Genomic DNA, 12,943 nt, shown 5'->3' on the forward strand with positions numbered 1-12,943 from the left:
TCAATGCTCCACTCTCGTGTAACTACATGGGAACTAGCTAACTCTACTTGTAAGCCCCCCATATGAGGAGAAGGCATTTGAGTAGCTCGATTATCCAATAGGTCTTGGTTTGGACACCAAATGGGAGCCATGTGTGGCATGATGGCTGGATGGCTTTAGATAGAGTTGGCACACTGCCAACTAGGCTACATGCAAGTACCGGAAGGCATCCCTTGACTAACCGCACTGAGGGTAGATGGAGCATTTCTTGGGGCAGCCCACTCTTGAGTTGCGGGGCTCGTTTGGAGCCCCAGATGATCTCGGATGGTCAAACAGTGATCGTAGGATAGTTGCTCTATTTTGCACCACGGTTCTGACACATGGTCGGTGGCCTATTTTAGGACTGACCTCCAGTTAGCCGCTTTGGGTCGACTGGGTCGGTCTCCCAATTGGGTCTAACTGACTATGACTGGTGGCTATATAAGAGCAAGCCCATGAAGCCCATCATCATCATTGGGTATAGCAACCCTGATTCCTTAGCATCCAGCCTCCGTCCTCTATTGTTTCCAATATGCCATCGAAGCTTCTCACACAGGAGCACACGGCTGGGAGGCAGCGCCATCTATTGTATCAATTTTACAGTAATCAAAATTTTTGATTCTCCATACCATCTGCTTTTCTCTCTTGCATACGAGATCTTATTATCTATTGAGCACAGACGTTGTATTATTTTCTTACAATGACAACTACAAAGATTGCTTTATTCCATTCAAAGAGTAGAAAAAAAGTTTGGCTGATGATACCATCAAGACTATACGTAGGAGGTATCCCAATCTAGAACATGTTGAGTTCACTGACAAATGGGCAAAGACAAGGATTACCACTATCCTTGCCACCAATAAGAGGTCTTTGCTTAAGATGCAGGTAGTAGTTGAGATTGCTAGTAGAGAGGGAGGACCTAGGGGGGTTCACCTCAAAAAAATTTAGTGTACCACATACATTCAAAAGGAGGGGTATTTGAATTCCACTTTAAAAAATTGATAGGTTTACGATAACAGGAGGGGTTTATTAATTCAACTCTAGAAAAAATCCGTTATCTTATAAGTAAAGAGAGGTGGTTTTATTAGGTAGGAAATTTTAGCTGAGGGGTTTTTTAAATACCCCTTGAACGCACGTGATACATAGGGTTTCTTAGTAGTGCAACCCCCGAGGAGAGGACAACCACCAAGGGGCTAGCCACACATTGCTCATAAGAATGAGTGGAAGAAAGCCATGAAGGAAGCAACAAAAGAGGACCCCAATCTGTAGCACGTGGAGGAATGATAGATCCAAATGGAGCGATGTGGAAATGTGCATTTTGGAGTAGCGGATATTGCATGATTGAGATGACAGACTTAGGCTTGATGCACTACTATTTGGGGATTGAAGTCTGGCAAGGCCATGCAAGATCTTCATCTCTTAGCAAAAATATGCAAGGGAGATCTTGAAGGCATTTGGTATGTCCAAGTGCAAGGAGATAGCTACACCTATGGAGGTAAATGCGAGGCCATCTATGGAGGATGCCTCACCACCAGACATCGGGAGGTACATGAAGTTGGTCAGCAGTCTCATCTATCTATGCAACACCGAACCGGGCATCAGTTTTTCTATTGGCGTTTTGAGCAGGTTCTCCAATAAGCCCCGGGAGAATCATTGGAATGCAGGGATGTGGGTGCTCAGGTATGTGAAGGGCACTCTTGATTATGGCATCACCTATGGTACGGGTACTTCCTTGGCTAGTCATTGTGACTTAGATTGGGGCTGGAGATGTTGATTCTAGGAAATTAGATTTTGGATATTGTTTCTCTTTAGGTTCAGGTATCTTCTCTTGGATCAGTAAGAAACAACCAATAGTGGCATTGTCTTCTACCAAGGTTGAGTACAAGGTAGCATGTTTTGCTGCTTGTGAAGAAGTGTGGCTGAGGAGGATCTTATGGCACATGGGAGTTCAAGAGGATGAGGCAACTGTGGTGAGGCGCGACAATCAAAGTTGCATGCCCATTGCTAAAAATCTAGTGTTTCATGCGCGCACAAAACCTATAGAGATTCAGTATCACTATGTGCATGATTTGATCACGGGATAGTGGAATTGGTCTACTATCCAACAGAGCAAAATGGAGCAGATATCTTCACCAAGGCACTCCGAAAGGATCAGCTTCAGGGTCATCTTCAGAGACTCGGTAGTGGGCGAGAAGGTAGTTCACTGATAGGTGGACATTGAGGGGGGGTGTTAGATATCTCAAATGGATCCCAACTTGCATGTCAGACGAGGTCTATTAATGAGACTGTTGATTGTAGAAAGGTGATTGTGTGGGAGCCTCTTGCTCTCGCTGGGGTCTGTGGACCAACGGCCCCCCTAGTGGGGGTTCGGGGGGAAGAGCCATTGAGGCAACAGTATAGAGAATATTCCTTGAATATTCCATGGACAACTAGTCGATTGCATCGACTAGATTGATTGGTCGGCTTCATCGACTAGGTTGACTGGTCAGTTCCATCGACTATGTTGATCCAACTACCGCCCTCATAGCTATAAAGAGGCGACCTCCCCAGTCCATTGTACCATATCAGATCTTCCAACTAGTAGCTTTTCACCTAGTATCTATCTAGATCGCCATCTAAGCTCCACTGTGGTTGTGCATGGGTGGATGGAACCATCATCTGTACTACATCAATATTGAAGAAAATTTTGTTCATCTCCAGGTTGTTGTGTACTCTCTAGTCTTTGTTCAGTTTTTGTTTCGCTGCGCCATGTAATTTAGCAGTACATGAACGCATGGGAGATCATGCATCCCTGTAAGAAAGACTCTATCAACAATAAATGAGAGACAAATGAAGCACTACTACATCAACCTGCAAGCTATCCTCGACAAAAATCAAGATTTCAGAACCCCAAGTCTTCTTTAGTTAGTGTTAGATTGTATCACCAGCACTCACTTGCATATGTCTATCTTTGCAAATACAGGTAGCATCAACCAATTTCAAACTAGGGCTCTAAAGTGATGCCTGAGTCCCTACGAAATCCCAACAATAATTTAAAAAAGCATATAGTTAGTCCCTACCTAGTTACTAGGTCACGTGCACTCACATGCTTTCACTTAGACACATAGACGATTGCATGAATAATTGTGCCATACACTTTCATTCCACACTCTCAAAGCATGTGTAATAATAAGATTTGTCACAATACACACAAAAATGTCATACCTGCATGCCAACTAATCTAATGATCAATGGTACAACATATGAACATGGATGCAGGTTTGAAAACAATGCCACCACTAAAGAGGATGTGAAGAAAGAGCATACCACCTCAGCCACCACAAGATGCCCTCCAATGTTCACAACCATCTACCTCCACTCAACCATAGTGACTACAAGAATTTTTGGCTTAGAGTGATATTTCTGAGTAGGATTCTATGCATGACATGGAAACACAAGAAGAACAAATGCCACCCCCGTCACTAGCAGCCTACACAACCATTGATGAGGCCACCTACATTGACTTATGCTCTTTCCAATGCAACAACATCTTTCTTAGAGAAAAGGGGTCTGGGAAGTTTGTATGAGAGCCTAAAATACTTGGACAGTCCCACAATGACCATGTACATGAGGGATTTTCTCCATTCTTACCACTCCAATGATGCACAGCTTGGAAAGTACGTCACCATCACTACACATCAGATCCCACTCAAGATTATCCTTGATAGTACAGTGATTCAAAGGGCCTTCTCACTCCCAACTCAAGGTGAAAAATACCTTATAAGGACTATCGATGCTAAATTTCTTGAAATACAGCCTCTCCTCTCGCCAAGGGCACAAAGTTCCATAGGTACGGGATATTACTTCGCACCATCATTAACCCTTGCCTCAAGGAAGCAACACAATTCCTATCCATAATCCTGGGGGTTAAGTGCAGCAAGAATTTATCCTTTCCACTCTGCATATTTGTTTTGCTGAGTAGAAATGTGACAATTATAGACAGCATCCAGCACTTAGTCATCTTCTTCATAAAAAACCCGATGGTTCATTAGGGCAAAAATGTAAAATTCCAAACTTATTGGATGTAATCATCAATAAAGAGCTACACGAATGAGGAATGGCTCTGCCCAAGTCACCAAAACCTATTGAGGAGTTGGACATTCCCTTCTCACCAGCATGGGAGTTGTCACCACAACTTATCCTACTATCACATTAGCAAATGCGATTACCTCAAGATGCACCACCATTTCTCTGCAATCAACTCCCCAAAATCAGGAAAATTCTCACGGATGGCAATGGATGTTCGGAACTGTGCATAATCCTTTCCTAGACCATTCAAGGTCACAGAAACTAAATCATCATCTTCCACTGGTGACCCAATAGAAGCAAGTGCATCTGCACTCTTCTTCACCTTCATGTGGTAGTCATTAATGCTCATATTTTCTCTCTACACATTATGCAACTCCTGCTTGAGCTCCATTTTCCTAGCTTGCATATTTGTGCTATACATTTTTGTCAAAGTATCCCATGCCTCCTTCGGCGTGCTTGCATCGTGAATATCCATAATCATAGAATCTAAAATACAGATAGATAGCCAGTACATAACTTTTCTGGATCTCTCATGTCAGCCTTTAAATGCCTGCAACTCCTGTTGATTGGGAACATTAGGAATAACCGGTTCTTGTTCAACTCCAGTAATGAACTCCCAATAGCCTTTTCCCTTAAGGAAATTCATCTTTCTAAACTTCCATGCTAGGAAGTTGTTATTGTCAAGATTTTCATTGACAATCTATGAAAGAGCATCAGATGCCATTACAAAACATTGCAAAAATAATCTATCACTGCAAAAAACACAACTTCTGCCTCAAGGGCAAATCTGCAAAATTGACGAAAGTGGTATTTGACCACACAGCCACTTCCTAGTGATGATTTGCATCAATAGGCAATAAGAATGATTCTGTGACTCTCAATATCTCTGGGCACGAGCATATGATGCAATTTTTGTGGCAACATTCTGCCGACTTGCAGAACAGTGGTCGCACAGGAAAAATAAGGCGCTTTTCTGAGTGCCTGCGCAAAACTTCCGCCACCAAAATGGGCCTGAAATGGCCTCAAATCAAAAAAATAATGTCACCAAGGGCTTTGACCTTGTCCCGCAGCATATACTGCCCTTCTTGCCGCACTGCGAAGGGCATCCCAATCTAAAATAGTGTACTCTTGCACTTTCCGGTTGTGCTACCTACATACATTTGCTCCCAGACTTGAAAAAGGAAAGCAACACTGATCCTCTTACCAAGACACTGCAAACTTGGTTTGCTTTCTTGAGCTCCTTACCACGAATCAAGCTCTGATACCATGTGATGAGAGTGGGAGAGAAGTAAGGAGTCTCACTTGTAGCTTTCTCACATACACAATGGGGGAATACACATAAAGGTGGAGGCTGAAAACAGTTTTCCTCTTCTTATAAGTTGTGAAAGCCAAAAGAACTCTCTCTTAGTACAATAGAATAAATGAACCCTATATGTGAAGGAACACAAATGGAGACAAAAAGTGAACACCAGTGAATGGATGTGCTCACACACGAAAGCTCCAACAGATGTTCAATAGATAAGAATACAAAGTACTTGGCATATATAGTGACCAAGTAGAACATAAAAATAAACCAAGTACTAGACTAGCCTACAAGGTCATATCTTTGTATATGTCTACAAATCCCCCCTCAAAGATATGACTGAAGTACTCTGGAAACGTGTCAGAAGTACCTAGGGAACCTAAAGTACCATGGTTGCACAAATTCATCCATCAGGATATAGCAACCTATGGGGTAACACATGAATAACAATGTCATTTTATAACCCCCCCTGACATTGTTGTTATATCTCGTATCCCCAAGCTGTGTCGGTGACGAGTAAAAAGTGGAGCTGACAGGCTTTTAGTGAAGATATCCACCACATTATCCTCAGTAGGACAATAGATAAGATCAATGAAGCCATCCTGTATACAATCCTAAACATAATGATAATGATTCTCAATATGTTTCATGCGGGCATGAAAGACAGGATTTTTCCCAATGGCAATGCAACTCACCCTGTCACACAAAATGGAGGTGGCCTCACCATGTTGTGCATGATGCAAATCAAACATAAGCTTCCTTAACCACATTACTTCTGTAGTGGCTGCGTTTGTTGCTCTATACTCTGCTTCACTAGAGGAAAGAGAAACACGGTCTTGCTTTTTACTGAGCCAAGAAATGCAAGCTGAACCCAATGAAAAACAATAACCCGTGGTGGATTTTCTATCATCCATATCCCTTGACCAATCTGAGTCTCTGAAACCACTCAGAGAAATGTCACAATTTGCAGCATAGTGCAATCCATGAGTAAGAGTGCCCTGCAGATATCTGAGAACCCTCTTGGCTTCTTGCCAGTGTGACAATGCATAAACTGACTTAGCAACCCAGTGGCATGTGCAATATCAGCCCTTGTAAAACACAGATAGATAAGACTACACACCAACTATCTGTAAAGTGTGCCATCAAACTTCTCTGCTATGTCATGCTTTGAAAGCTTGAGTCCTTTGGTCAATGGAGTGGCCACAGGTTTGCAATTTTGCATCTTAAATTTCTGCAAGAGACTCTTTGCATACTTTGTTTGGGACATACATATCCCTTCCTGGGTTTTCCAAAACTCAATACCAAGACAATAGTGCAAGAGACCCAAATCTGTCATATCAAATGTCTGACACAATGCTGTTTTGATGGCTGCAATTTGCTGATTACTACTGCCTGTGAGTAGTATATCATCCACATAAAGAACTAAAATCAGCAAATCTGATTTTTCTTGCAGAACATAGAGGTTGGACTCTGTATGTGTGTTCACAAAGCCCTGGGATAGCAAATACTAATGTATCTTATGATACCAAGCACGGGGTGCTTGTTTTAGCCCATACAATGCCTTGCGTAGCCTGCAAACCTTGTGTTCTTGTCCCGTAACTTCAAATCCTTGGGGTTGCTACACATAAACTTCCTCTTGTAAATCACCATTCAAGAAGGCAGTCTTGACATCCATCTGAAAGATGGGCCAGCCATAACTTGCAGCAAGAGAGATGACAAACCGAATGGTAGTCATCTTGGCTACCGGAGCAAATGTTTCCTCATAATCCACTCCCTCCTCTTGGGCATACCCCTTGGCAACTAGCCGGGCCTTGTGTTTTTCAATAGTGCCATCTGCATGGTACTTAACTTTATAGATCCATTTGGTACCAACCACATTCTTCCCAATGGGCTTATCAACCAAATCCCATGTGGCATTCCTTTCAATGAAACTAATTTCAGATTTCATGGCTTCCTGCCATGCAGGATGTTTCATGGCATCCTCAAATCTTTGAGGTTCAGTTTCAGCTGCCATAACTGAAGCCATCAAAGCATAATTCACCTGTGATGATGCATTCCTTGTGGCTATCCTGGCCTCCCTAAAGTTGGCTGAACATTAGCCTCTTTGAGGGTCAACCGTGCCCATTTTGGGACTGAATTTGCAGCACCACCACTGGCTGGACCACTGTTGGTATGGCGAGGTAAAGGATTCCAAACATGTGGCTGTCCTGCCCCACTAGTTGGCTGCCCTTCTGGAACATTTGAGGGAAATCCCCCCTCAACATATGGCACCAAATCTGAACTGGGTGAGGAGGATAAAGACTCCATCTCATTACTATCAAACTGAACAATATCAAGAGGCACATCATCATATGGTGGCAAATCAACATTGACCGGTTGCATGGTTTCATTTTCAGTAAAGACAACATCTCTACTGATAATAATCCTCCGAGTAACAGGATCATACAAACAAAAACCTTTACTCTCAATACTATACCCCACAAATATGCATTTGACACTCTTGTCATCAAGTTTAGTTCTATGTTGAGCAGGAATTAGAGCATAAGCAACCGACCCAAAAATTCTGAAGTGATTTACCTTGGGCTTGTACCCATAGTATGCCTCAAATGGTGTCCTGTTAACCAAAGCTTTTGTTGGGCATCTGTTCAAGATGTATGTGGCTGTAGTAATGGCTTCTCCCCAAAATCCTTTTGAGATTTTCTTGAATTTCAGCATGCATCTGGTCATTTCTACAAGAGTAGAATCCTATTCTTCCTTTCAGCAATAGGATTGTGCTGGGGTGTGTATGGCACAGTTAAATGATGTTTGATGCCATGTTCTTGCAAATAGCTTGCAAATACCTCTGAAGTATACTCTCCCCCTCTATCTGTGTTGAGTGTTTGTATCTTGGAATTGGTCTGATTCTCATCCATAGCCTTGAATATCTTGAACCAATAAAACACTTCGGATTTGTTCTTCATGAGGAAGAGCCATGTAAATCTGGAGTAGTCATTAATGAAGGTAACAAAGTACCTTGCCCCTCTATGAGTAGTAACATTCATGGGGCCACAAACATCACTGTGCACTATTTGCAATGCTCTTATTGCTTTCACATCACCTTTCCCATCCTTTTTGAAAGGTAAGCGGTGCAATTTGCCAAGGGCACACCCTTCACATACTTCATTAACTAGCTGCTGTAATTTTGGCATTCCAATAACCATGTTGTTGTTAAACAAATAGGTCAAAGCCCTGTGATGGATATGGCCAAACCTGGCATGCCATAAATCACCCTGAGATACACATGATACAGCCATAGCATGCTGATTATAAGGCTGAGCATCAAGCTTGTACAGCCCTTTTTCATAAGTGCCTGTAGCCACAATAGCATAACCCTTTTTAGGATCCTTAATCCTGCATTGGCTACCTTGAAACTCTACCAACATATGTTGATCATGAGCAATGGAGGAAACTGAAATCAGATTCTTCTTCAAATCTGGAACATACCAAACATCACGGATGTATTGTTTCTTTCGTGAACCATCCAAGAGAATAGGAACATGTCCCACTCCAGTGATATCCTGAGTGGCATCATTGGCACAAACAACATGTCTGCCATGGACCCGTATAATGTCCTCAAACCAATCTCTGTGATGAGTCATATGCTTAGAAGCACCACTATCCAAGTACCAAGGATCAGTGGTGGCCAAAGATTCATCAATACCCTCTGACACTGGCTCAATAAGAGCATGAGCATGTGTAGCATGTGACATACTGGGCTCCCCCCCTGTGTCAATGATCTCATGATCCACAACACCAAAGGCAAAGTCCTTGTCATCCTGGGCATAATGTGCATGAGAAGAGGCATTTGAATTTTCAGTAGGTGCCACAAAATTACTATTTGTAGTCCCCCTCTTCTTCTCATTAACAATCCTCTTCTGACACTTGGCAATGTAATGACCAGGCTTTTTGCAATAGTTACATTTACCCTTTTTCTTAGAGGCGGGACTTGCCTGAGAACTTGCATTTGCCTCACTTTTGGGCTGAAATCCATTGCTGTTTTTTTTGTGAAAGTATCCTCCTTTTGACTGAAATTTGTTCTTTCCCTGCATAGCAAGAGCTTGCTCACCTTGGCGAGATGAATGAGCAAAATTAGAGGTTCTTTCCTCTTCTTGCAGGAGCAGCCCTACCAACTCATCAAATGAGACAGGTGCAGCTCTAAGCATGATAGACAAAGAGGTAACAAAAGTGCCAAATGATGGAGCCAGGCTATTGAGAGTGATAGTGACCAACTTTCTGTCTTCTATCTCCTCAACAACACCTGCTAATTGATCTCTAAGATCAGTAATCTTAGCAATATGCTCTGCAATTGTTTGCCCTTCTTCCATCTTCAACTCCTTGAGTTGATTTGTCAAAGCTAGCACTCTAGCTTCATTTTTGACTTGATACATAGATGCCAGTTTATCCCAAGCATCTTTAGCATACCTGCAGGACTTGATAGTAGACATAATGTACCTCTTCACTGAGAGGGATATCAAAGGTAAAGCCTGGGCATTTCTTCTATCAAACTTCCTTTGCTCCTCCAATAGAGCAGGAGTAGGAGCTGTGGATGTAGATGTGATGGATGAAGATGAACTAGTTGCAGCAGCAGCTGGCCTAGTTTCATCACCACTCACAATGTCCCACAAGCCCTTGCCAACCAAAATATTGCGGAGCATAAATGACCACAAGGCATAGTTTGATCCTTCCAATTTATCCCCTTCAGTGATAGTGCCAAAGCTTTCAGAAAGAGACATTTTTCCTTGACAAATAACTGACAAGAAGATTTGGGTCTCCAAGAAGCAGGAAAAGAGTGCTGAAGCAAATCGATTTGAAGTAAGAGCTTCCGAGGTGGATGTCAGTTTGATTCGGGGCTAGAAATTGCTGAGAAGAGCACCAATGTAGCAGTAGATGAACTCGTATTGAAGAAGATGGCTGCTGCTGCTGAGAAGAGCATCAATGCAACTATAGGAGACTATTGTAGGCACTAAAAACAGCAAGAGGAGATGCCAGAAAGTGCTGGAAATCAGGACGACCTGAAGTAGAAGCCCTCGGGCTCAAGGGCGACCTGATTTTTGGGTCAAGAGCAAGGAAAAATGATCAAAAAGAGGGGCGAAGTGAAGGCGACCTGATCTGAAGCTGTTCGGGCTGAAGTTTAAGTGAAAACGAGCTGAAAATCAGTAGCATTGGTTGTCGACCAAGTCCTGGAGAGAGGCGACCTGAAGAAGACCTCCCGGGGCAGCAAAAATCTCAAGTTCTTCACGGCAACTGACTGAAAAACGAGCTGGAAACTGAAGTGGGCTGAATGTAGGATTGAGAGCAACACGAGGACACGAGAGAACTTGCCACAAGATGGAAGGCAAGGCTGAATCTAGGTTCAACTGACTGAGGCTCAGATACCACTTGAAGGAACACAAATGGAGACAAAAAGTGAACACCAGTGAATGGATGTGCTCACACACGAAAGCTCCAACAGATGTTCAATAGATAAGAATACAAAGTACTTGGCATATATAGTGACCAAGTAGAACATAAAAATAAACCAAGTACTAGACTAGCCTACAAGGTCATATCTTTGTATATGTCTACAATATGTGGATCTCAAACCAAACTCAGCTAACTAAGGTGGCATACTAACTGAGCCACTAACTAGAGTACATAAAGATAGTTATCATCTAGTTATTATTCATGGGCGGTGTACCAACCACATCTGCAGCTAACAAATCAGTGACATAAATGCACAATGGTCACCCTGGCATATCACGAGTGGAGCTCGATATCTCAACAGGACGATCATGGAGATCCTAGAATATAAGAAGGGCATTAGGAGACCCTTACCATATCCAAGTCGGCTCTTTTTGGGAGTGGGGAGGCATAGCATGGCTAGGAGGCGAGGGTGTGGGACCCCTTGTACTCGGAGCTTCCTATGTGACATGTGGCAACCATGCAACGACTGCCTACAATAGATTGTTTTAGGGTCCATAGACAGTATTTAGCTTCACAATTGTAAAGCCAAAAAACCGACTATGGGTAAGGCTCTAGATTAGTGTTTTTCTAAGTTAATAGACTCTGATTTTGTGGTGCCATCTCGAGTTCCTTGTTCTTTATACATATTGCAGCTTCTCGTGATTATTGAGCACTTGCATGCAAATTCTACAATCAATAACCTAACAATGGCATCAGAGCAGTGTTAGAAGGTATCATGGAAGGTGATTTGAGGAGTGTGCAAGATTAGACTGCATGTTAAAGAAATCATATAGAGTGGTACTGTCCTTCAAATACACAGTTTGGTTCTTCCCTCAAGATGGTCGACGGCCCCACATAGCTTGCAATCAAGTTTGTAGAAGACAAAGAGAGCCAATCGATTTATTGGTGGCTAAAGCTTGCTTCAGAGCTATTGTAGAAGGTTCCTAAATGATGCAATGGTTAATATAAAGAAGGAGGATTCTGGAGACGCTATTCGGGGTATGTATGAAGCACTCAAAGGCAATACTAAAGCAAGAATTGTTTGATCCAAAGATGGATGATTGTGAAAATTTGGGAACATTTTTAAATAGAATGCAATTGCTCTTGAGGAAGTTACATGAGCTTGGCTCATGAGTCGAAGCTGACGACAACAAGAAGGCAATCCTCTTAAAGAGTTTACCATCAAAATTTAGTGAAACTACATGGGTGTTACATTTGGATGAAGATGCTGACTATCTTGATTGTGTTGGTCTTCTTCTTAAGGAGAGATGATCTACTGTAATCATTTGGAGACAGTTCATTCACAGCAAAAGAAAATAAGCGATCAACAAGAAAAAGATCAAATCGTCATGTTTGTCATTATTGTGGTCGTGAAGGGCATATTGAAAGGTACTATTATATAAGACAAAAAGAATTGTGGTTAATTGAGCTGTGGGAGAAAAAGTATCCTGATAATCAAAACCATGTACCTATGCAAATCCTTTTGCCACGAGCCAAGCCTTGTACTTATCCAATGTGCCGTTGGACTTGTACTTGGTCTTGTACACCCACTTGGTACCGATTACCTTGCATTTTGGTGGTCGATCCACAAGGTCCCAAGTGTTGTTCTTCACTATGGAGCCATACACCGATTGCATAGCCTCCATCCACCTATCATCACCCTATGCCTCTTCAAGACAATTGGGTTCATCAGCACGGATCACCTCTCTCATCAAAGCGTAGTTGACCAAGTGTTCCTGCACCCTTCTTTGCTCCTCTAATCTCTTGGACCGGCGGTGTTCAAATGGTTCCTCCTCAATGGCTGGAGGTTCTCTACCGTCCAAAAGCTGCTTTACCCACTTCAGGAATGGCCATTTCCATTGTGATTCCATAGGCTCTTCTTCCTCTTCTTTATCTTGAATCCTCCCAAGCACTATTGGGGGAGTTCGGTCTACTGTTGGTGGCGGTATTGGATGGATATCCTGGTCTTGGTTGTCTAGGAAGGAAGCATCCTCCTCCAATTGATGTGGCTGTTCTGAGAAGACCACATCGCGACTTACAATTACCTTCTTGGTAACAGGGTTATAGAGACGG

General features: G+C 42.6%; 1 protein-coding gene across 1 annotated transcript; it reads right to left on the reverse strand.

Moving 5' to 3' along the window:
• Positions 1-7,453: 7,453 nt before the first annotated feature.
• Positions 7,454-10,161, reverse strand: LOC147905637 (uncharacterized). Its single transcript, XM_087372104.1, has 3 exons — positions 8,873-10,161; positions 8,639-8,779; positions 7,454-8,003 (listed from the first exon to the last, which is right to left on the reverse strand). Exons 1-3 carry the CDS (start codon positions 10,159-10,161, stop codon positions 7,454-7,456), a joined length of 1,980 nt encoding a protein of 659 aa, XP_087228230.1.
• Between the last annotated feature and the right edge of the window lie 2,782 nt (positions 10,162-12,943).

The sequence above is a fragment of the Dipteris shenzhenensis genome, chromosome 1 (assembly GCF_047967505.1).
Source record: "Dipteris shenzhenensis isolate YYH24624 ecotype China chromosome 1, Dip_SZ_1.0, whole genome shotgun sequence".
Lineage (NCBI taxonomy): Eukaryota > Viridiplantae > Streptophyta > Polypodiopsida > Gleicheniales > Dipteridaceae > Dipteris > Dipteris shenzhenensis.